Source organism: Engystomops pustulosus, unplaced genomic scaffold, assembly GCF_040894005.1.
Source record: "Engystomops pustulosus unplaced genomic scaffold, aEngPut4.maternal MAT_SCAFFOLD_135, whole genome shotgun sequence".
Taxonomy (NCBI): Eukaryota; Metazoa; Chordata; class Amphibia; order Anura; family Leptodactylidae; genus Engystomops; species Engystomops pustulosus.
In genome coordinates, this window is record NW_027285016.1 from 23,294 (window position 1) to 49,705 (window position 26,412).

At 46.6% G+C, this 26,412-nt stretch overlaps 1 protein-coding gene across 3 annotated transcripts in view; it reads right to left on the bottom strand.

The window, feature by feature from the left end:
* Positions 1-346: 346 nt before the first annotated feature.
* TRIM66 (tripartite motif containing 66) overlaps positions 347-26,412 on the bottom strand; it is a 79,771-nt gene continuing 53,705 nt past the window's right edge. For 2 of the 3 annotated variants that reach the window (XM_072131754.1, XM_072131755.1), the window contains 10 exons: positions 24,349-24,516; positions 23,798-24,061; positions 18,140-18,398; positions 17,932-17,995; positions 14,095-14,269; positions 12,172-12,554; positions 11,131-11,266; positions 8,291-8,365; positions 7,965-8,117; positions 347-6,158 (listed from right to left, as the gene is read on the bottom strand). In XM_072131754.1, the coding sequence (XP_071987855.1) occupies positions 5,904-6,158; positions 7,965-8,117; positions 8,291-8,365; positions 11,131-11,266; positions 12,172-12,554; positions 14,095-14,269; positions 17,932-17,995; positions 18,140-18,398; positions 23,798-24,061; positions 24,349-24,516 (1,932 nt within the window). In that variant the 3' untranslated portion in view covers positions 347-5,903. The remainder of the gene's footprint in view (positions 6,159-7,964; positions 8,118-8,290; positions 8,366-11,130; positions 11,267-12,171; positions 12,555-14,094; positions 14,270-17,931; positions 17,996-18,139; positions 18,399-23,797; positions 24,062-24,348; positions 24,517-26,412) is intronic. The other variant, XM_072131756.1, reaches the window with a different exon arrangement.

Here is a 26,412-nt window from a genome sequence, read left to right on the forward strand (position 1 = left end):
TGTGTTATACAGGAGGGATGGATACATGTATGATGTGTTATACAGGGGGGATGGATATATGTATGATGTGTTATACAGGGGGAATGTATATATGTATGATGTGTTATACAGGGGGGATGGATATATGTATGGTGTGTTATACAGGAGGGATGTATATATGTATGATGTGTTATACAGGGGGGATGTATATATGTATGGTGTGTTATACAGGGGGGATGTATATATGTATGGTGTGTTATACAGGGGGAATGTATATATGTATGATGTGTTATACAGGGGGGATGGATATATGTAGGGTGCGTTATACATTATATTGATTTGCCATGAGAGATTTTCTTTGCTGCCAAAGAGAAAACGTTTATTGTCACTTTTCATCAATATTTGAAGTTCGCTAAAAACTGCAATTATACACAAGGTTCTATGAGGTCAGGATACAGACAGTAATATAAAGAGATGGGACCCATGTATAGAAAAGTATCTAACCCTAAGATCCACAGTATGTACAAAGTCCACTGTTATATCAGTACTGGAGTGTTATAAGAGGAGGAGATCAGTCACATGTGATGTAATATCTGCAGGTTATATCAGTACTGGAGCGTTATAAGAGGAGGAGATCAGTCACATGTGATGTAATATCTGCAGGTTATATCAGTACTGGAGCGTTATAAGAGGAGGAGATCAGTCACATGTGATGTAATATCTGCAGGTTATATCAGCGCTGGAGTGTTATAAGAGGAGGAGATCAGTCACATGTGATGTAATATCTGCAGGTTATATCAGTGCTGGAGCGTTATAAGAGGAGGAGATCAGTCACATGTGATGTAATATCTGCAGGTTATATCAGTACTGGAGTGTTATAAGAGGAGGAGATCAGTCACATGTGATGTAATATCTGCAGGTTATATCAGTGCTGGAGCGTTATAAGAGGAGATCAGTCACATGTGATGTAATATCTGCAGGTTATATCAGTACTGGAGCGTTATAAGAGGAGGAGATCAGTCACATGTGATGTAATATCTGCAGGTTATATCAGTGCTGGAGCGTTATAAGAGGAGGAGATCAGTCACATGTGATGTAATATCTGCAGGTTATATCAGTACTGGAGTGTTATAAGAGGAGGAGATCAGTCACATGTGATGTAATATCTGCAGGTTATATCAGTGCTGGAGCGTTATAAGAGGAGGAGATCAGTCACATGTGATGTAATATCTGCAGGTTATATCAGTACTGGAGTGTTATAAGAGGAGGAGATCAGTCACATGTGATGTAATATCTGCAGGTTATATCAGTGCTGGAGCGTTATAAGAGGAGATCAGTCACATGTGATGTAATATCTGCAGGTTATATCAGTACTGGAGTGTTATAAGAGGAGGAGATCAGTCACATGTGATGTAATATCTGCAGGTTATATCAGTACTGGAGCGTTATAAGAGGAGGAGATCAGTCACATGTGATGTAATATCTGCAGGTTATATCAGTACTGGAGCGTTATAAGAGGAGGAGATCAGTCACATGTGATGTAATATCTGCAGGTTATATCAGTACTGGAGCGTTATAAGAGGAGATCAGTCACATGTGATGTAATATCTGCAGGTTATATCAGTACTGGAGCGTTATAAGAGGAGATCAGTCACATGTGATGTAATATCTGCAGGTTATATCAGTGCTGGAGCGTTATAAGAGGAGGAGATCAGTCACATGTGATGTAATATCTGGAGGTTATATCAGTACTGGAGCGTTATAAGAGGAGGAGATCAGTCACATGTGATGTAATATCTGCAGGTTATATCAGTACTGGAGCGTTATAAGAGGAGGAGATCAGTCACATGTGATGTAATATCTGCAGGTTATATAAGTACTGGAGCGTTATAAGAGGAGGAGATCAGTCACATGTGATGTAATATCTGCAGGTTATATCAGTACTGGAGCGTTATAAGAGGAGGGGATCAGTCACATGTGATGTAATATCTGCAGGTTATATAAGTACTGGAGCGTTATAAGAGGAGGAGATCAGTCACATGTGATGTAATATCTGCAGGTTATATCAGTACTGGAGCGTTATAAGAGGAGGAGATCAGTCACATGTGATGTAATATCTGCAGGTTATATCAGTACTGGAGCGTTATAAGAGGAGGAGATCAGTCACATGTGATGTAATATCTGCAGGTTATATCAGTACTGGAGCGTTATAAGAGGAGGAGATCAGTCACATGTGATGTAATATCTGCAGGTTATATAAGTACTGGAGCGTTATAAGAGGAGGAGATCAGTCACATGTGATGTAATATCTGCAGGTTATATCAGTGCTGGAGCGTTATAAGAGGAGGAGATCAGTCACATGTGATGTAATATCTGCAGGTTATATCAGTGCTGGAGCGTTATAAGAGGAGGAGATCAGTCACATGTGATGTAATATCTGCAGGTTATATCTGTACTGGAGCGTTATAAGAGGAGGAGATCAGTCACCTGTGATGTAATATCTGCAGGTTATATCAGTGCTGGAGCGTTATAAGAGGAGATCAGTCACATGTGATGTAATATCTGCAGGTTATATCAGTGCTGGAGCGTTATAAGAGGAGATCAGTCACATGTGATGTAATATCTGCAGGTTATATCAGTACTGGAGCGTTATAAGAGGAGATCAGTCACATGTGATGTAATATCTGCAGGTTATATCAGTACTGGAGCGTTATAAGAGGAGGAGATCAGTCACATGTGATGTAATATCTGCAGGTTATATCAGTACTGGAGCGTTATAAGAGGAGGAGATCAGTCACATGTGATGTAATATCTGCAGGTTATATCAGTGCTGGAGCGTTATAAGAGGAGGAGATCAGTCACATGTGATGTATTATCTGCAGGTTATATCAGTACTGGAGCGTTATAAGAGGAGGAGATCAGTCACATGTGATGTATTATCTGCAGGTTATATCAGTACTGGAGCGTTATAAGAGGAGGAGATCAGTCACATGTGATGTAATATCTGCAGGTTATATCAGTGCTGGAGCGTTATAAGAGGAGATCAGTCACATGTGATGTAATATCTGCAGGTTATATCAGTGCTGGAGCGTTATAAGAGGAGATCAGTCACATGTGATGTAATATCTGCAGGTTATATCAGTGCTGGAGCGTTATAAGAGGAGATCAGTCACATGTGATGTAATATCTGCAGGTTATATCAGTACTGGAGCGTTATAAGAGGAGGAGATCAGTCACATGTGATGTAATATCTGCAGGTTATATCAGTGCTGGAGCGTTATAAGAGGAGATCAGTCACATGTGATGTAATATCTGCAGGTTATATCAGTACTGGAGCGTTATAAGAGGAGGAGATCAGTCACATGTGATGTAATATCTGCAGGTTATATCAGTACTGGAGCGTTATAAGAGGAGGAGATCAGTCACATGTGATGTAATATCTGCAGGTTATATCAGTACTGGAGCGTTATAAGAGGAGATCAGTCACATGTGATGTAATATCTGCAGGTTATATCAGTGCTGGAGCGTTATAAGAGGAGATCAGTCACATGTGATGTAATATCTGCAGGTTATATCAGTGCTGGAGCGTTATAAGAGGAGGAGATCAGTCACATGTGATGTAATATCTGCAGGTTATATCAGTGCTGGAGCGTTATAAGAGGAGATCAGTCACATGTGATGTAATATCTGCAGGTTATATCAGTGCTGGAGCGTTATAAGAGGAGGGGATCAGTCACATGTGATGTAATATCTGCAGGTTATATCAGTACTGGAGCGTTATAAGAGGAGGAGATCAGTCACATGTGATGTAATATCTGCAGGTTATATCAGTACTGGAGCGTTATAAGAGGAGGAGATCAGTCACATGTGATGGAATATCTGCAGGTTATATCAGTACTGGAGCGTTATAAGAGGAGGAGATCAGTCACATGTGATGGAATATCTGCAGGTTATATCAGTACTGGAGCGTTATAAGAGGAGGAGATCAGTCACATGTGATGGAATATCTGCAGGTTATATCAGTACTGGAGCGTTATAAGAGGAGGAGATCAGTCACATGTGATGTAATATCTGCAGGTTATATCAGTACTGGAGCATTATAAGAGGAGGAGATCAGTCACCTGTGATGTAATATCTGCAGGTTATATCAGTACTGGAGCGTTATAAGAGGAGGAGATCAGTCACATGTGGTGTAATATCTGCAGGTTATATCAGTACTGGAGCGTTATAAGAGGAGGAGATCAGTCACATGTGATGGAATATCTGCAGGTTATATCAGTACTGGAGCGTTATAAGAGGAGGAGATCAGTCACATGTGATGGAATATCTGCAGGTTATATCAGTACTGGAGCGTTATAAGAGGAGGAGATCAGTCACATGTGATGTAATATCTGCAGGTTATATCAGTACTGGAGCGTTATAAGAGGAGGAGATCAGTCACATGTGATGTAATATCTGCAGGTTATATCAGTACTGGAGCGTTATAAGAGGAGATCAGTCACATGTGATGTAATATCTGCAGGTTATATCAGTACTGGAGCGTTATAAGAGGAGGAGATCAGTCACATGTGATGTAATATCTGCAGGTTATATCAGTACTGGAGCGTTATAAGAGGAGGAGATCAGTCACATGTGATGTAATATCTGCAGGTTATATCAGTACTGGAGCGTTATAAGAGGAGATCAGTCACATGTGATGTAATATCTGCAGGTTATATCAGTACTGGAGCGTTATAAGAGGAGATCAGTCACATGTGATGTAATATCTGCAGGTTATATCAGTGCTGGAGCGTTATAAGAGGAGGAGATCAGTCACATGTGATGTAATATCTGCAGGTTATATCAGTGCTGGAGCGTTATAAGAGGAGGGGATCAGTCACATGTGATGTAATATCTGCAGGTTATATCAGTGCTGGAGCATTATAAGAGGAGGAGATCAGTCACATGTGATGTAATATCTGCAGGTTATCAGTACTGGAGCGTTATAAGAGGAGATCAGTCACATGTGATGTAATATCTGCAGGTTATATCAGTACTGGAGCGTTATAAGAGGAGATCAGTCACATGTGATGTAATATCTGCAGGTTATAGCAGTACTGGAGCGTTATAAGAGGAGATCAGTCACATGTGATGTAATATCTGCAGGTTATATCAGCGCTGGAGCGTTATAAGAGGAGGAGATCAGTCACATGTGATGTAATATCTGCAGGTTATATCAGTACTGGAGCGTTATAAGAGGAGGAGATCAGTCACAGTGAACAATAGACTTCCCTAAAGTTATTTTTTTTTCTTGAAGGCCATTCCTCAGGTTTGGGGGATGTTAGTCAGCTGGAGACCCCCGTGTGCCCCCTCCAGTGTCAGGCTGGTATAAGGCACATCATGTATCATACAGAAGAAGTGTCCGGTATAGTTCATCCTGTCACTTGTTTTTGCATAGAAGTAAAAATATGAAAATCTTAAGGAAACTTTGTGTCTTGGACTATAAGATGGAGCCGCCTCTCCTGGCCGTGGGGATGTCCTGGCCAGTCACTATGTCCATCCCTATGCTCCCAGTACTCAGGGGTGGCCGGCTCCCAGGACATCTAGCAGAGGTTGTCCTGGCCAGTCACTATATCCATCCCTATGCCCCGGTACTCAGGGGGTGGCCGGCTCCTAGGACATCTAGCAGAGGTTGTCCTGGCCAGTCACTATGTCCATCCCTATGCCCCGGTACTCGGGGGTGGCCGGCTCCTAGGACATCTAGCAGAGGTTGTCCTGGCCAGTCACTATGTCCATCCCTATGCCCCGGTACTCGGGGGTGGCCGGCTCCCAGGACATCTAGCAGAGGTCGAAGTCTTTGCTCTCCTGGCCATGGGGATGTCCTGGCCAGTCACTATGTCCATCCCTATGCCCCGGTACTCAGGGATGGCCGGCTCCCAGGACATCTAGCAGAGGTTGAAGTCTCTGCTCTTCTGGCTCATGGGGTGGCGGCGTCTCCTCTTGGGCTGCACGCAGTCCTGTCCGTAATTTGGCCAGTGGAAGCTCTTCAGGTTCAGGGGGCAGTTATCGCCCCCAATCTCCTCGGTCTCGGAGTCATCATCTTGTGGGAAGGGGAACACTCGGCCGGGGTAGACTTCTTTTAACACCTCCTCAAAACAGATCTCCAGGTTCCTCCCGGCCTCAGCAACCTCCGAGTCCTCCTGTACAAACACCAGACATGACAATTAGACCGGTCCTTAAATAATCCCAGAAAATGACCCAGATATCAGTGACATCATCACTCCAGATATCAGTGACATCATCACTAGCAGGTATATCAGTGACATCATCACTAGCAGGTATATCAGTGACATCATCACTAGCAGGTATATCAGTGACATCATCACTAGCAGGTATATCAGTGACATCATCACTAGCAGGTATATCAGTGACATCATCACTAGCAGGTATATCAGTGACATCATCACTAGCAGGTATATCAGTGACATCATCACTAGCAGGTATATCAGTGACATCATCACTAGCAGGTATATCAGTGACATCATCACTAGCAGGTATATCAGTGACATCATCACTAGCAGGTATATCAGTGACATCATCACTAGCAGGTATATCAGTGACATCATCACTAGCAGGTATATCAGTGACATCATCACTAGCAGGTATATCAGTGACATCATCACTAGCAGGTATATCAGTGACATCATCACTAGCAGGTATATCAGTGACATCATCACTAGCAGGTATATCAGTGACATCATCACTAGCAGGTATATCAGTGACATCATCACTAGCAGGTATATCAGTGACATCATCACTCCAGATATCAGTGACATCATCACTCCAGATATCAGTGACATCATCACTCCAGATATCAGTGACATCATCACTCCAGATATCAGTGACATCACTGGCCTGTACAGTAGGTCCTTTGGTCCTTTATGTTGGTGACATCACTAGCAGGTGTATCGGTGACATCATCACTAGCAGGTGTATCGGTGACATCACTGTCTGTAGTCGCACATGTATTTCAGTCTATGTGTGATATATCTGGTATAAGAGCTCACGTCGCTCTCCATTCACCATCCCTCCTGCTCTCTAGTATCATATAACCCGTGAGGCGGCGCCAGGTTTATAGCACAATGTAATCACCTGGTGCTGCCCCAAATATTCAGAAGAATAAGAGGTGACAATCATTGACTGCAGGTTCTATAGACTCCAGGGATAGACGCCTGACCCAATATTAGTGTAATCTGTGCTAACATCTGGGTAGTCGCTGCAGAGCAGTGATGCTCCTCCCCCCCCCCCCCTCCCTCTCCTGTAACATTTGTAACATGTATGTAACCTTTTCTTTTCCTCCCAGAGTAACTATGTGCATTAGATTGTTCTGCAGCATCTCCCTGCCGCTCTGTGTAACAGCTGCAAGAAGCCTCTGGTTAAGTGCTACAGAAGTCACTCAGAAAGGAAGGGGGGGGGGGTGCTGTGGAGTAGTTCAGTGCACAGAGAACAGCAGTGTGAGGACACACCCCCAGCACAATTCTGCAATATAAATCCATATTTCCATGTTGCTACAAACAACATACACAATGTTCTGATGACACATTGTATGGTCACACTTTGTGATTGCTGTCACAGAAGACAAAGGAAGTCTGTACCAAAAGAGAGTAGTAGTGCCATGAGTAGCAAGGCAAAGGGTGAAAACCACAATGTCTACGTGGAGACCCCCTAAAGCCCCTCACACTGGGTTGATCCCCTGGGTCACATCACAGCGGTGCCAATCATTATCTGCAGAATGAAAGCCACATGTACACCGCAGCTCCCTATTCTAGCTCCTAGGGGGCGGTCTTTAGCTAAGGACCGCCCATGCCCTGATGTCTGTATGATCTAGCAGGACATATAGACATAAGAGGTCTTCATCAGACCAACCCCTGACATCACATCACTATGTAACGGGACTGTGGTTAACCCTTTCCTGGCAGAATATAATCACCGGGTGAATCACTTACGTAATTGAACTTTGCGCAGTTCCAGAACATTAGCCTTATGTCTGACACCAGCTCCTCGGGGGCGGAGTAATGAGGGATGTGCCTCTTCTGAAGCTTCTTACGGATGATTGACAGGTCCATTGGCCTCTTTATAATCTGGTAATAGTGACGCGCCTTCATTAAAAAACGTGCATATAACAAATACTTCCATTAGTTTAATCAGCAATGCAAGGGTTAATGCTAAACTGCAAGCCCCCTGGGGGGGTAACATAAAGCTGGAGGGCGGGGGGCACAAACAATACCTAGTGTCCCTTATAATCTGCTAGGGGGGTGGGGGTGATACTCACAAGAGGGCTGACCGGCTCCTGGAAGGGGACACTCAGGCTCTTACAGTACAGCGACAGCACCAGCTTCTCACACTTCTGTACAGGAAACACCGCAATGAAGGTTACTAGGTACAATGCTGCTCCGAGACTGTATCACACTCTACAGGCTGAGATACACGAGCTCAGCACACTGCATCACACAGGAGAGGATTAGATACACAGCTCAGCAGACTGTATCACACTCTACAGGCTGAGATACACGAGCTCAGCACACTGCATCACACAGGAGAGGATTAGATACACAGCTCAGCAGACTGTATCACACTCTACAGGCTGAGATACACGAGCTCAGCACACTGCATCACACAGGATGGGGGTAGATACACAGCTCAGCAGTCAGTATCACACAGGAGAGGATTAGATACACAGCTCAGCAGTATCACACAGGAGAGGATTAGATACACGAGCTCAGCACACAGGAGAGGATTAGATACACAGCTCAGGAGACAGTATCACACTCTACAGGCTGAGATACACGAGCTCAGCACACAGGAGAGGATTAGATACACAGCTCAGCAGACTATCACACTCTACAGGCTGAGATACACGAGCTCAGCACACTGCATCACACAGGAGAGGATTAGATACACAGCTCAGCAGACTGTATCACACTCTACAGGCTGAGATACACGAGCTCAGCACACAGGAGAGGATTAGATACACAGCTCAGCAGACTGTATCACACTCTACAGGCTGAGATACACGAGCTCAGCACACTGCATCACACAGGAGAGGATTAGATACACAGCTCAGCAGTATCACACTCTACAGGCTGAGATACACAAGCTCAGCACACGGCATCACACAGGAGAGGATTAGATACACAGCTCAGCAGTATCACACTCTACAGGCTGAGATACACAAGCTCAGCACACGGCATCACACAGGAGAGGATTAGATACACAGCTCAGCAGACTGTATCACACAGCAGAGGATTAGATACACAGCACAGCAGACAGTATCGCACAGCAGAGGATTAGATACACAGCTCAGCAGACAGTATCGCACAGCAGAGGATTAGATGCACAGCACAGCAGACAGTATCACACAGGATAGGATTAGATACACAGCTCAGCAGACAGTATCGCACAGCAGAGGATTAGATGCACAGCACAGCAGACAGTATCACACAGGAGAGGATTAGATACACAGCTCAGCAGACTGTATCACACTCTACAGGCTGAGATACACGAGCTCAGCACACGGCATCACACAGGAGAGGATTAGATACACAGCTCAGCAGACTGTATCACACTCTACAGGCTGAGATACACGAGCTCAGCACACTGCATCACACAGGAGAGGATTAGATACACAGCTCAGCAGACTGTATCACACTCTACAGGCTGAGATACACGAGCTCAGCACACTGCATCACACAGGAGAGGATTAGATACACAGCTCAGCAGACTGTATCACACTCTACAGGCTGAGATACACGAGCTCAGCACACTGCATCACACAGGAGAGGATTAGATACACAGCTCAGCAGTATCACACAGGAGAGGATTAGATACACAGCTCAGCAGACTGTATCACACTCTACAGGCTGAGATACACGAGCTCAGCACACTGCATCACACAGGAGAGGATTAGATACACAGCTCAGCAGACTATATCACACAGGATAGGATTAGATACACAGCTCAGCAGACTGTATCACACAGGATAGGATTAGATACACAGCTCAGCAGACTGTATCACACAGGATAGGATTAGATACACAGCTCAGCAGACTGTATCACACAGGATAGGATTAGATACACAGCTCAGCAGACTGTATCACACAGGATAGGATTAGATACACAGCTCAGCAGACTGTATCACACAGGATAGGATTAGATACACAGCTCAGCAGACTGTATCACACAGGATAGGATTAGATACACAGCTCAGCAGACTATCACACAGGATAGGATTAGATACACAGCTCAGCAGACTGTATCACACAGGATAGGATTAGATACACAGCTCAGCAGACTGTATCACACAGGATAGGATTAGATACACAGCTCAGCAGACTATATCACACAGGATAGGATTAGATACACAGCTCAGCAGACTGTATCACACAGGATAGGATTAGATACACAGTTCAGCAGACTGTATCACACAGGATAGGATTAGATACACAGCTCAGCAGACTATATCACACAGGATAGGATTAGATACACAGCTCAGCAGACTGTATCACACAGGATAGGATTAGATACACAGCTCAGCAGACTGTATCACACAGGATAGGATTAGATACACAGCTCAGCAGACAGTATCACACAGGAGAGGATTAGATACACAGCTCAGCAGGCAGTATCACACAGGAGAGGATTAGATACACAGCTCAGCAGGCAGTATCACACAGGAGAGGATTAGATACACAGCTCAGCAGTATCACACAGGAGAGGATTAGATACACAGCTCAGCAGTATCACACAGGAGAGGATTAGATACACAGCTCAGCAGACTGTATCACACAGGATAGGATTAGATACACAGCTCAGCAGTCGGTATCACACAGGAGAGGATTAGATACACAGCTCAGCAGTCAGTATCACACAGGAGAGGATTAGATACACAGCTCAGCAGACAGTATCACACAGGAGAGGATTAGATACACAGCTCAGCAGTCAGTATCACACAGGATAGGATTAGATACACAGCAGTCAGTATCACACAGGATAGGATTAGATACACAGCAGACTGTATCACACATGATGAGATGTGATACCTCAGGGTATCCCTGGAATTCCTTAGCTTAGTATCTCTCTGCTGGTTATGAGCGCCCCCCTGCTCCCCCTCACCCTCTGATCCACAGGGTCCAGGTTGGGTAACATTCCCTCTTCGATCTTGTTCTCGCGGCTGTATCGCGTATTATCGCAGTCGTATTCCACTTCTGGCTTGTTCAGATTGCGGCACAGAGTGCAGACCCATTCCCCTCTGGAAGAGACGCATCACATTATTACTATACACCTCGGTGCAGACCCATCCCCCTCCAGAACATTGGGAAACACATTGGCCCAGGTCTTTTATTGTGCCTGCACCTTCTCTGGTTCCTCTGCACTGGACAGAAGGTCTATGGATCTTGTACATGTAGTTATAAATTGTCTATATCTATATAAATCTATCTGGGGCATTGTGCAGGGCTCCATCTGGCCAGTAGGGGGCAGCAGAGCGCTCCCACCCTTCTTTCTATAGTTACATTGTCTGATTTCTCCTTTGTTTTTCCTCTTTTGAGATATTTATGACTTTATCAATTTGAAGACAACACTTTAGGACATTGGCAAATAAGCATCTGCTGGAAAATGTGCACAGCTCACCCCCTAAGCTGCAAGGTCTGTCTTATGTACATGGCAAATTTATACACTTCTTGGAAATCTAAAAAGAAGGGATTGGCCTCGTGTAACTCTGCTCCACATGTTATCAGGATCTAGAGAAGAGGGACCACAAAATGACAGTATGATCCTTGTATTCTATTTTATAGGTTTGGATAAATGCGTTTGATCTGTAGAGGTCCAACTTCCAAAAACTGGGGCCCACAAATTCCCTACTGTGTCCCTTTAATATACTTTTTCCACAGTTTCCAAGATCTCTGCTTGTTGTCTGTGATTGGAAGCTTCTTGATCAGTGACTCCATGTCTGACTGACGCATGCACATATGCAACTGATAGATGCAATGAGAAAAGTCACCTTTTCACTAGCCCACAGCAAGCAGAGATCTTGAAAACAGTGAAGGTTCAGTTTTAAGTCTATTAAAAAGTTGCTGAACTTTCAATACTCCTATAAAATTATACGATTAAAGCAAGCTGAGATCTTAAAATTCCCAAATACATCAGTGGACGTACCCTGGAAAGCTGAGAAGGGTGGGCACGTGGCAGGACAGGTGGTAAACCTTGGGACAGTTGTCGCAGCAGAGCATCTCGCCCCCGTTCAGGCAGACGGCACAGAAATCCTCGTTCTCAATGTGCTTGGGGACCTCTGACCTTTTCGAGGGTCCTGTAGTCATTTTGCATTCTTGGTTGTGTTCTGGATTGGGTTCTACGATGTGCCGGACCTCCTGCGATCCCCCCGTGTAAGACTGGATCCGGGGGAAGGGATGCTGCGGCAGTGGTGGCGTCTGCATGGTTTGCGCTGCTGCCGGCGGTACTGCTTCTGTATTATAGGGCAGCGTAGACGGCGGTGAGACGTCTGTGGCAGGAGAGGACGAGCACGAGCTGTCCGCATTCACCTGCAATACATAGAGCCTATAGGTTCACCTCCATAGGGTACATCTCTGTACAAGGCTACGCTCTAGTCACATCCAGAGCTGCTACACACTGGTGGTCATTTACTAAGGGCCCGATTCGCGTCTTCCCAACGTGTTACCCGAATATTTCTGATTTGCGCCGATTTTCCCTGAATTGCCCCGAGATTTTGGCGCACGCGACCAGATTGTGGCGCATCGGCGCCGGCATGCACACGACTGAAATTGGGGGCGTGGCCAAATGAAAACCCGACGGATTCAGAAAAACCACCGCATTTAAAAAAAAAAAAAAATGTCGTTCGGCACACGCTTACCTTCACTCACCCCGGCTCGGTGTATTCCAGTGCGTTCCGATGCTCTTCAGCGCAGCAGCGACATCTGGTGGACGTCGGAGGAACTGCCTTAGTGAATCGCCGGAAGACCCGAATCCACCGCAGAGAACGCATCGCTGGATCGCGAATGGGCCGGGTAAGTAAATCTGCCCCAATGTGTTATACTCCAGTCCCATCCAGAGCTGCATTCAATATCAACCTGTTATACTCACATCCAAAACTGTATTAACTATTTCCCTATTATATTGTGTCTTATACTCCAGTCACATCCAAAGCTACACCTATCTCAAGAACAAAAAAAGCCAATTTACCAAATTCATGTAATAAAATGACATATAAATACTAAACAACAAAAACTGATAGCGTCAAAAGAAACAAGCCCACTACACGGGTACACAGATGCAGACTGCTGATACAGGGGGTACATGGGGATTAATGGGAAAGCTCACACAGTAAATGTAATGGTATTGGGTAAATCCTGTGCTGCTCGGTGCTATAGTGAAATGTAGCTATACCCAGATACAATGTTGCAATTTATTGTTTTGTAAACATCCATAAAACACTCCATGCTACAAAAGGAAATAATATAGACACATCCAGTGTTTCACAGCACAAATAGGAAGGCATATTGCACGTTATCAAAATCCACCTGTCGCCTGACACAAGATTCCCCGACGCGCGTTTCGGCTCTAGACTTCGTCTGGGGGCGGTGTCTATGCCAATGGCGAAAACGCCCACACACCTGTCATAATGAAGTTGCGTTTCGAGCGGCATTACCGAGCTGACGCCATCCAGGAGGAGCTCCCTCCCGCGGTTTTTCCGAATCCATCGGGTTGTCCGACGGCCACGCCCCCCCCCCCCATTTCTGTTTCGTGAAAGCCGGCGCCGATGCGCCACAATCCGATCTCATGCGCCAAAATCCTGGGGCAATTCGGCACAAATCGGAAATATTCGGGAAACCCGACGAAAGCGCAGCGTTCGGACCCTTAGTAAATGAGCCCCATTGAGTAACCAGGAGATAGTAATATAGTAGATGGACTATCATACATTTTGTTATCTGTGCTCTGTGTGTATGTAGCCCTGGTGTCAGTGTTCACATCCAAAGCTGCAGTTCCATGTAGCCCTGGTGTCAGTGTTCACATCCAAAGCTGCAGTTCCGTGTCTTATGGTATTGTGTGAGACCGCTGACTTACCTTTATTGACATGCTTTTGTATCGGGCGCCATATTTAATCAGTAAGCGCAGAGACCCGTCTTCGTCTTTCTTCTGTGGCTGCACCTTGAAGGTTGGCAGCTCTCCAGACGGAGGGGGGCAGATCTTCAGACGCTCCAGACGCACATATGGGATCTTAGTCTCTTTAGGTTCTGCCCTGAAAGTAAAGCATAAGTGTAAGAAGTGGCCCTGGAGAGCCCGACCTGCAGCCTCCTCCAGGAACATCACATGATACTAAGTTACTGTATAATTACTCATCCACTATACAGGAAGTCACATTGTATCAGATTTCTGGTTCCAGTATCTATGCGGATAATGTACATCCACTACTTGTGTAATATTAAAGCTTTACATTGTAGGAGCAGGAGGAGCAGCCAGCTATTGGTACCCCAGAGCTGCACTCACTATTCTGCTGCTGGTGCAGTCACTGTGTACATACATGACATTACTTATCCTGTACTGATCCTGAGTTACATCCTGTATTATACCCCAGAGCTGCACTCACTATTCTGCTGCTGGTGCAGTCACTGTGTACATACATGACATTACTTATCCTGTACTGATCCTGAGTTACATCCTGTATTATACCCCAGAGCTGCACTCACTATTCTGCTGCTGGTTCAGTCACTGTGTACATACATGACATTACTTATCCTGTACTGATCCTGAGTTACATCCTGTATTATACTCCAGAGCTGCACTCACTATTCTGCTGCTGGTGCAGTCACTGTACATACATGACATTACTTATCCTGTACTGATCCTGAGTTACATCCTGTATTATACCCCAGAGCTGCACTCACTATTCTGCTGCTTGTGCAGTCACTGTGTACATACATGACATTACTTATCCTGTACTGATCCTGAGTTACATCCTGTATTATACCCCAGAGCTGCACTCACTATTCTGCTGCTGGTGCAGTCACTGTGTACATACATGACATTACTTATCCTGTACGGATCCTGAGTTACATCCTGTATTATACCCCAGAGCTGCACTCACTATTCTGCTGCTGGTGCAGTCACTGTACATACATGACATTTCTTATCCTGCACTGATCCTGAGTTACATCCTGTATTATACTCCAGAGCTGCACTCACTATTCTGCTGCTGGTGCAGTCACTGTGTACATACATGACATTACTTATCCTGTACTGATCCTGAGTTACATCCTGTATTATACCCCAGAGCTGCACTCACTATTCTGCTGCTGGTGCAGTCACTGTGTACATACATGACATTACTTATCCTGTACTGATCCTGAGTTACATCCTGTATTATACTCCAGAGCTGCACTCACTATTCTGCTGCTGGTGCAGTCACTGTACATACATGACATTACTTATCCTGTACTGATCCTGAGTTACATCCTGTATTATACCCCAGAGCTGCACTCACTATTCTGCTGCTGGTGCAGTCACTGTGTACATACATGACATTACTTATCCTGTACTGATCCTGAGTTACATCCTGTATTATACCCCAGAGCTGCACTCACTATTCTGCTGCTGGTGCAGTCACTGTGTACATACATGACATTACTTATCCTGTACTGATCCTGAGTTACATCCTGTATTATACCCCAGAGCTGCACTCACTATTCTGCTGCTGGTGCAGTCACTGTGTACATACATGACATTACTTATCCTGTACTGATCCTGAGTTACATCCTGTATTATACCCCATAGCTGCACTCACTATTCTGCTGCTGGTGCAGTCACTGTGTACATACATGACATTACTTATCCTGTACTGATCCTGAGTTACATCCTGTATTATACCCCAGAGCTGCACTCACTATTCTGCTGCTGGTGCAGTCACTGTACATACATGACATTACTTATCCTGTACTGATCCTGAGTTACATCCTGTATTATACTCCAGAGCTGCACTCACTATTCTGCTGCTGGTGCAGTCACTGGGTACATACATGACATTACTTATCCTGTACTGATCCTGAGTTACATCCTGTATTATACTCCAGAGCTGCACTCACTATTCTGCTGCTGGTGCAGTCACTGTGTACATACATGACATTACTTATCCTGTACTGATCCTGAGTTACATCCTGTATTATACCCCAGAGCTGCACTCACTATTCTGCTGCTGGTGCAGTCACTGTGTACATACATGACATTTCTTATCCTGCACTGATCCTGAGTTACATCCTGTATTATACTCCAGAGCTGCACTCACTATTCTGCTGCTGGTGCAGTCACTGTGTACATACATGACATTACTTATCCTGTACTGATCCTGAGTTACATCCTGTATTATACTCCAGAGCTGCACTCACTATTCTGCTGCTGGTGCAGTCACTGTGTACATACATGACATTACTTATCCTGTACTGATCCTGAGTTACATCCTGTATTATACCCCAGAGCTGCACTCACTATTCTGCTGCTGGTGCAGTCACTGTGTACATACATGACATTACTTATCCTGTACTGATCCTGAGTTACATCCTGTATTATACTCCAGAGCTGCACTCACTATTCTGCTGCTGGTGCAGTCACTGTGTACATACATGACATTACTTATCCTGTACTGATCCTGAGTTACATCCTGTATTATACCCCAGAGCTGCACTCACTATTCTGCTGCTGGTGCAGTCACTGTGTACATACATGACATTACTTATCCTGTACTGATCCTGAGTTACATCCTGTATTATACCCCAGAGCTGCACTCACTATTCTGCTGCTGTGCAGTCACTGTGTACATACATGACATTACTTATCCTGTACTGATCCTGAGTTACATCCTGTATTATACCCCAGAGCTGCACTCACTATTCTGCTGCTGGTGCAGTCACTGTGTACATACATGACATTACTTATCCTGTACTGATCCTGAGTTACATCCTGTATTATACCCCAGAGCTGCACTCACTATTCTGCTGCTGGTGCAGTCACTGTGTACATACATGACATTACTTATCCTGTACTGATCCTGAGTTACATCCTGTATTATACCCCAGAGCTGCACTCACTATTCTGCTGCTGGTGCAGTCACTGTGTACATACATGACATTACTTATCCTGTACTGATCCTGAGTTACATCCTGTATTATACCCCAGAGCTGCACTCACTATTCTGCTGCTGGTGCAGTCACTATGTACATACATGACATTACTTATCCTGTACTGATCCTGAGTTACATCCTGTATTATACCCCAGAGCTGCACTCACTATTCTGCTGCTGGTGCAGTCACTGTGTACATACATGACATTACTTATCCTGTACTGATCCTGAGTTACATCCTGTATTATACCCCAGAGCTGCACTCACTATTCTGCTGCTGTGCAGTCACTGTGTACATACATGACATTACTTATCCTGTACTGATCCTGAGTTACATCCTGTATTATACCCCAGAGCTGCACTCACTATTCTGCTGCTGGTGCAGTCACTGTGTACATACATGACATTACTTATCCTGTACTGATCCTGAGTTACATCCTGTATTATACTCCAGAGCTGCACTCACTATTCTGCTGCTGGTGCAGTCACTGTGTACATACATGACATTACTTATCCTGTACTGATCCTGAGTTACATCCTGTATTATACCCCAGAGCTGCACTCACTATTCTGCTGCTGGTGCAGTCACTGTGTACATACATGACATTACTTATCCTGTACTGATCCTGAGTTACATCCTGTATTATACCCCAGAGCTGCACTCACTATTCTGCTGCTGGTGCAGTCACTATGTACATACATGACATTACTTATCCTGTACTGATCCTGAGTTACATCCTGTGTTATACTCTAGAGCTGCACTCACTATTCTGCTGTCGGGTCACATTACCTGTTAGTGTTCTCTTGTCGCTTTGGTTCTTCAGGGTAGTGTTGCTGGAAGCGATTCTCTGTATCTGGGTTGGATGATACCACAATACTGTTATTTCTATTATGAGATAATTTTGGAGAAACTTTCTATAATTTTTGATTTGTAAAGTGCTGGAGAATTTGATGGCGCTATATAAATGATTATTATTATAATATCAGGTCTTATTTACCCTCTTCATTCTTTATCTCCTTGATTACTGATTGTGGGGGGCTCGGGTCTCTCCGGGGGGCAGAGGATGCCTCGGGTGGGAAACATTTTTTAATAGAGAGATTTATCGGCTCCTCAAACATATTGTCCAGCGGTAGCACAAGGTCAGTGAGTGCGGCCCCGCTGTCGCTTCCCATAGTGTTATCCGGTGCCGGAGGCGGCAGTGGTGGAGGGGGCGCTGGTGCCGGAGGTCCGCTGCAGCTGAACGTCTCATTTTCTATCTGTAAAATAATAGAAAATATTAGAACAGAACTTATTTATGTGACTTCTATTCCTCCAGTAAAGTATTGATCACGGTCACAGAGGCTGCGGCTGGGGACAGGAGAGTCCTGCAGCCTGGTCCATGGCAAAGGAAGCTGTAAGGAGGGGAAGAGACTTACCCGCACCCACAGTCTCTCTGAACCGGACTGGCTCCTGCTGGAGTGCATGCACCCCAGGACCGGGCCCCGCCATGACTGCGAGGTACCACAGAGGTACAAGTACAAGGAGACAGCAGTGAGAGGAGGTAGAGGATAGGAAGTAGGAGGGAGAGAGGAGCACAGACCGCATAGTTTAGCTTATCCTGGACAGATACTGCTACAGTCTTATATATATATATGTGAGGATTTTGTAGCTGACCTGTACTGTGACTGACACTAGTCTGGGCACATAATTCTGCGCTACTGTAATAGTTAACAGCCCCCCCTGGGAATGTGTGTCTGCCCACAAGGCTGCTGCTGGACTTATTATCAATGAGTGGAGGCTGCTGCTGGACTTATTATCAATGAGTGGAGGCTGCTGCTGGACTTATTATTAATGAGTGGAGGCTGCTGCTGGACTTATTATCAATGAGTGGAGGCTGCTGCTGGACTTGTTATCAATGAGTGGAGGCTGCTGCTGGACTTATTATCAATGAGTGGAGGCTGCTGCTGGACTTATTATCAATGAGTGGAGGCTGCTGCTGGACTTATTATTAATGAGTGGAGGCTGCTGCTGGACTTATTATTAATGAGTGGAGGCTGCTGCTGGACTTATTATCAATGAGTGGAGGCTGCTGCTGGACTTATTATTAATGAGTGGAGGCTGCTGCTGGACTTATTATCAATGAGTGGAGGCTGCTGCTGGACTTATTATTAATGAGTGGAGGCTGCTGCTGGACTTATTATTAATGAGTGGAGGCTGCTGCTGGACATATCAGTGAGTGGAGTGAGGCTGCTGCTGGACATTTCAGTGAGTGGAGTGAGGCTGCTGCTGGACTTATTATTAATGAGTGGAGGCTGCTGCTGGACTTATTATTAATGAGTGGAGGCTGCTGCTGGACTTATTATTAATGAGTGGAGGCTGCTGCTGGACATTTCAGTGAGTGGAGTGAGGCTGCTGCTGGACACTTCAGTGAGTGGAGTGAGGCTGCTGCTGGACTTATTATTAATGAGTGGAGGCTGCTGCTGGACATTTCAGTGAGTGGAGTGAGGCTGCTGCTGGACTTATTAATGAGTGGAGGCTGCTGCTGGACTTATTATCAATGAGTGGAGGCTGCTGCTGGACTTATTATTAATGAGTGGAGGCTGCTGCTGGACTTATTATCAATGAGTGGAGGCTGCTGCTGGACTTATTATCAATGAGTGGAGGCTGCTGCTGGACTTATTATCAATGAGTGGAGGCTGCTGCTGGACTTATTATCAATGAGTGGAGGCTGCTGCTGGACTTATTATTAATGAGTGGAGGCTGCTGCTGGACTTATTATTAATGAGTGGAGGCTGCTGCTGGACTTATTATTAATGAGTGGAGGCTGCTGCTGGACTTATTATCAATGAGTGGAGGCTGCTGCTGGACTTATTATCAATGAGTGGAGGCTGCTGCTGGACTTATTATTAATGAGTGGAGGCTGCTGCTGGACTTATTATTAATGAGTGGAGGCTGCTGCTGGACTTATTATTAATGAGTGGAGGCTGCTGCTGGACATATCAGTGAGTGGAGTGAGGCTGCTGCTGGACACTTCAGTGAGTGGAGTGAGGCTGCTGCTGGACTTATTATCAATGAGTGGAGGCTGCTGCTGGACTTATTATCAATGAGTGGAGGCTGCTGCTGGACTTATTATCAATGAGTAGAGGCTGCTGCTGGACTTATTATCAATGAGTGGAGGCTGCTGCTGGACTTATTATTAATGAGTGGAGGCTGCTGCTGGACTTATTATTAATGAGTGGAGGCTGCTGCTGGACATATTAGTGAGTGGAGTGAGGCTGCTGCTGGACATTTCAGTGAGTGGAGTGAGGCTGCTGCTGGACTTATTATTAATGAGTGGAGGCTGCTGCTGGACTTATTATTAATGAGTGGAGGCTGCTGCTGGACTTATTATTAATGAGTGGAGGCTGCTGCTGGACATTTCAGTGAGTGGAGTGAGGCTGCTGCTGGACACTTCAGTGAGTGGAGTGAGGCTGCTGCTGGACTTATTATTAATGAGTGGAGGCTGCTGCTGGACATTTCAGTGAGTGGAGTGAGGCTGCTGCTGGACTTATTATTAATGAGTGGAGGCTGCTGCTGGACTTATTATTAATGAGTGGAGGCTGCTGCTGGACTTATTATTAATGAGTGGAGGCTGCTGCTGGACTTATTATTAATGAGTGGAGGCTGCTGCTGGACTTATTATTAATGAGTGGAGGCTGCTGCTGGACTTATTATTAATGAGTGGAGGCTGCTGCTGGACTTATTATTAATGAGTGGAGGCTGCTGCTGGACTTATTATTAATGAGTGGAGGCTGCTGCTGGACTTATTATCAATGAGTGGAGGCTGCTGCTGGACTTATTATTAATGAGTGGAGGCTGCTGCTGGACTTATTATCAATGAGTGGAGGCTGCTGCTGGACTTATTATTAATGAGTGGAGGCTGCTGCTGGACTTATTATTAATGAGTGGAGGCTGCTGCTGGACATATTAGTGAGTGGAGTGAGGCTGCTGCTGGACATTTCAGTGAGTGGAGTGAGGCTGCTGCTGGACTTATTATTAATGAGTGGAGGCTGCTGCTGGACTTATTATTAATGAGTGGAGGCTGCTGCTGGACTTATTATTAATGAGTGGAGGCTGCTGCTGGACATTTCAGTGAGTGGAGTGAGGCTGCTGCTGGACACTTCAGTGAGTGGAGTGAGGCTGCTGCTGGACTTATTATTAATGAGTGGAGGCTGCTGCTGGACTTATTATTAATGAGTGGAGGCTGCTGCTGGACTTATTATTAATGAGTGGAGGCTGCTGCTGGACTTATTATTAATGAGTGGAGGCTGCTGCTGGACATTTCAGTGAGTGGAGTGAGGCTGCTGCTGGACTTATTATTAATGAGTGGAGGCTGCTGCTGGACTTATTATTAATGAGTGGAGGCTGCTGCTGGACTTATTATTAATGAGTGGAGGCTGCTGCTGGACATATTAGTGAGTGGAGTGAGGCTGCTGCTGGACATTTCAGTGAGTGGAGTGAGGCTGCTGCTGGACTTATTATTAATGAGTGGAGGCTGCTGCTGGACTTATTATTAATGAGTGGAGGCTGCTGCTGGACTTATTATTAATGAGTGGAGGCTGCTGCTGGACATTTCAGTGAGTGGAGTGAGGCTGCTGCTGGACACTTCAGTGAGTGGAGTGAGGCTGCTGCTGGACTTATTATTAATGAGTGGAGGCTGCTGCTGGACATTTCAGTGAGTGGAGTGAGGCTGCTGCTGGACTTATTATTAATGAGTGGAGGCTGCTGCTGGACTTATTATTAATGAGTGGAGGCTGCTGCTGGACTTATTATTAATGAGTGGAGGCTGCTGCTGGACTTATTATTAATGAGTGGAGGCTGCTGCTGGACTTATTATTAATGAGTGGAGGCTGCTGCTGGACTTATTATTAATGAGTGGAGGCTGCTGCTGGACTTATTATTAATGAGTGGAGGCTGCTGCTGGACATTTCAGTGAGTGGAGTGAGGCTGCTGCTGGACTTATTATTAATGAGTGGAGGCTGCTGCTGGACTTATTATTAATGAGTGGAGGCTGCTGCTGGACTTATTATTAATGAGTGGAGGCTGCTGCTGGACTTATTATTAATGAGTGGAGGCTGCTGCTGGACTTATTATTAATGAGTGGAGGCTGCTGCTGGACTTATTATTAATGAGTGGAGGCTGCTGCTGGACTTATTATTAATGAGTGGAGGCTGCTGCTGGACTTATTATTAATGAGTGGAGGCTGCTGCTGGACTTATTATCAATGAGTGGAGGCTGCTGCTGGACTTATTATTAATGAGTGGAGGCTGCTGCTGGACTTATTATCAATGAGTGGAGGCTGCTGCTGGACTTATTATTAATGAGTGGAGGCTGCTGCTGGACTTATTATTAATGAGTGGAGGCTGCTGCTGGACATATTAGTGAGTGGAGTGAGGCTGCTGCTGGACATTTCAGTGAGTGGAGTGAGGCTGCTGCTGGACTTATTATTAATGAGTGGAGGCTGCTGCTGGACTTATTATTAATGAGTGGAGGCTGCTGCTGGACTTATTATTAATGAGTGGAGGCTGCTGCTGGACTTATTATTAATGAGTGGAGGCTGCTGCTGGACATTTCAGTGAGTGGAGTGAGGCTGCTGCTGGACTTATTATTAATGAGTGGAGGCTGCTGCTGGACTTCTTATCAATGAGTGAAGGCTGCTGCTGGACTTATTATTAATGAGTGGAGGCTGCTGCTGGACATTTCAGTGAGTGGAGTGAGGCTGCTGCTGGACTTATTATTAATGAGCTGCTGCTGACACTTGGGGGGGACAGGGGTACAATGACACTTGGGGGTATAGTACAGGGACACGCTGACAGGTGGGGGGACAGGTCAGTGACACTTGGGGGGGACAGGGGTACAATGACACTTGGGGGGGACAGGGGTACAATGAGACTTGGGGGTATAGTACAGGGACACACTGACAGGTGGGGGGACAGGTCAGTGACACTTGGGGGGGGACAGGGGTACAATGACACTTGGGGGTATAGTACAGGGACACACTGACAGGTGGGGGGACAGGTCAGTGACACTTGGGGGGGACAGGGGTACAATGACACTTGGGGGGGGACAGGGGTACAATGACACTTGAGGGTATAGTACAGGGACAGACTGACAGGTGGGGGGACAGGTCAGTGACACTTGGGGGGGGGGGGGGACAGGGGTACGATGACACTTGGGGGTATAGTACAGGGACACACTGACAGGTGGGGGGACAGGTCAGTGACACTTGGGGGGGGGGGACAGGGGTACGATGACACTTGGGGGTATAGTACAGGCACACACTGACACTTGGGGGGACAGGGACACGCTGACACTTGGGGGTATAGTACAGGGACACGCTGACACTTGGGGGTATAGTACAGGGACACACTGACAGGTGGGGGGACAGGTCGGTGACACTTGGGTTGGAGCACCATGATATTTGTGGAGCTGGTAATGAATGGGTTACACCGTTATTCCAGTAATGACTGGTTACACTTGTGCTGTACATTGTATCATTACTCCCTGACACCCCTGGGTACTGAGCGCAGCTCCGGAGCTTGTACACAGTCCCACATCTGCACGGTTAGAGGAGCCGCTGGTCTCACAGCTCCGCAGTGTTTACGCTCCAATCCTCCGGGGGGATCAGTAATCATACCTTACATATTGCATTTCCCAGGAGAGCGCCCCCTGTTGCTAGGTGATCATTGGATGGTAAGTGCATCTCCTCCGGCACAGCTGCGTCCACAGAGGCGTAAGCAGTCATTCTCTCCGACTCCCCTTCCGTACTGTAACACCTGTCCTGGGGCTGGCTGAAGAACTGGCAGGGCACCGCTTGCATCTGGGGGTCCACAGATCGGGACAGTCTGGGGGACGACAATTCTAGATCTGGAGAGTTTGAGAAACTTTCTGAGGCTGAACGCTGCAGATAAAGGAGATGACATTGTGATGACCATGGACAAGGCTGCTGTCATGTAGCATAACCCCAGCATTTATCACCTATCCCCGGGGGCTGGGACCCCCACCACTAGAAGCATCTTCCTCCATACAGTACACTGCTATGTGCAGCATTACATGCCTCAGAGCTGCAGTTCTCATTCACAGCCCCCTCCCACTTATTAGACCTGAGCATGTGTTATATGAGTATGGGGTTAGTCTGTAATGTTAACCATTTATACCCCAATACTGGGGTGTCCCTGCAGCACTTACCTTCCTTGCTGGGGTTGCAGAGAGCTGGTTCCTGCGGCATGCGTCGCTCTCCACTGCTGCAATAATCTCATCTGCTATAGACTGCGACTGAAGGTTCCCAGGAGAGGGCGCGGTCACTGGGGAGAGATCCACCGTGTGACCCCCGGGGGATATAGGCTCATCACACACCTAAAATCAGAGCAAGGACACAGCCACTTACTGGAGGGGGCAGTCACAGCCGAGTATCCCAGGAACCCTAAATATTGTGGGCCCCACGTATCATCAGTCTGGGATTGTGCTCCCGCCTTCCTGCTGTATCTTAGTGCTTGATACATCCACTATTGGGGGAGTTAGCATTCTTTAGCTACTTTTAAAAGCTACTTTTAAAAAATGAAAAAAAAAAACCGTCGCAAAAAAAAAATTCTGCTGCAGGATAAGACTGGTGAGATCTACTTTCACCTCCTATTAGTTGAATTAAATTGCTGAACCACAATATTAAATTCTTTAACCTTTACAGGACCTTTATTATTTTTGCATTTCTGTTTTTTTACTCCCCTTGTTCCAAAAGTGCTGACTTTTATATTTGTCCATATACTTTTCTCTCTCTCTATATATAAGTTTGGACACATTCGTCCTGTGGTCACTGCTCTGCAAAGTCTGGGCTTCTCTTGATGAAATACAAGAGGTAGTCACCTGAAATGGTCTCCCACAGTCTTAAAGGAGATCCCAGAGATGCTCAGCAGTTGTCGGCCCTTTTGTTTTCACTCTGCGGTCCAGCTCACCCCAAACCATCTGGATTTTGTTCAGGTCTAGTGGCAAAGCCCCCCCCCCACACCATCACACCCAACAGTGTCACCAGCACAGCCCCCCACACCATCACACCCAACAGTGTCACCAGCACAGCCCCCCACACCATCACACCCAACAGTGTCACCAGCACAGCCCCCCACACCATCGCACCCAACACTGTCACCAGCACAGCCCCCACACCATCACACCCAACAGTGTCACCAGCACAGCCCCCCCACACCATCACACCCAACAGTGTCACCAGCACAGCCCCCCCACACCATCGCACCCAACACTGTCACCAGCACAGCCCCCCACACCATCACACCCAACAGTGTCACCAGCACAGCCCCCCCACACCATCACACCCAACAGTGTCACCAGCACAGCCCCCCCACACCATCACACCCAACAGTGTCACCAACACAGCCCCACACACCATCACCCCCAACAGTGTCACCAGCACAGCCCCCCCACACCATCACACCCAACAGTGTCACCAGCACAGCCCCCCCCCACACCATCACACCCAACAGTGTCACCAGCACAGCCCCCACACCATCACACCCAACAGTGTCACCAGCACAACCCCCCGCACCATCACACCCAACAGTGTCACCAGCACAGCCCCCCCCCACACCATCACACCCAACAGTGTCACCAGCACAGCCTCCCCACACCATCACACCCAACAGTGTCACCAGCACAGCCCCCCACACCATCACACCCAACAGTGTCACCAGCACAGCCCCCCACACCATCACACCCAACAGTGTCACCAGCACTACCCCCCCACCATCACACCCAACAGTGTCACCAGCACAGCCCCCCCACACCATCACACCCAACACTGTCACCAGCACAGCCCTCCCACACCATCACACCCAACAGTGTCACCAGCACAGCCCCCCACACCATCACACCCAACAGTGTCACCAGCACAGCCCTCCCACACCATCACACCCAACAGTGTCACCAGCACAGCCCCCCACACCATCACACCCAACAGTGTCACCAGCAAAGCCCCCCCACACCATCACACCCAACAGTGTCACCAGCACAGCTCCCCCACACCATCACACCCAACAGTGTCACCAGCACAGCCCCCACACCATCACACCCAACAGTGTCACCAGCACAGCCCCCCACACCATCACACCCAACAGTGTCACCAGCACAGCTCCTCCACACCATCACACCCAACAGTGTCACCAGCACAGCCCCCCACACCATCACACCCAACAGTGTCACCAGCACAGCCCCACACACCATCACACCCAACAGTGTCACCAGCAC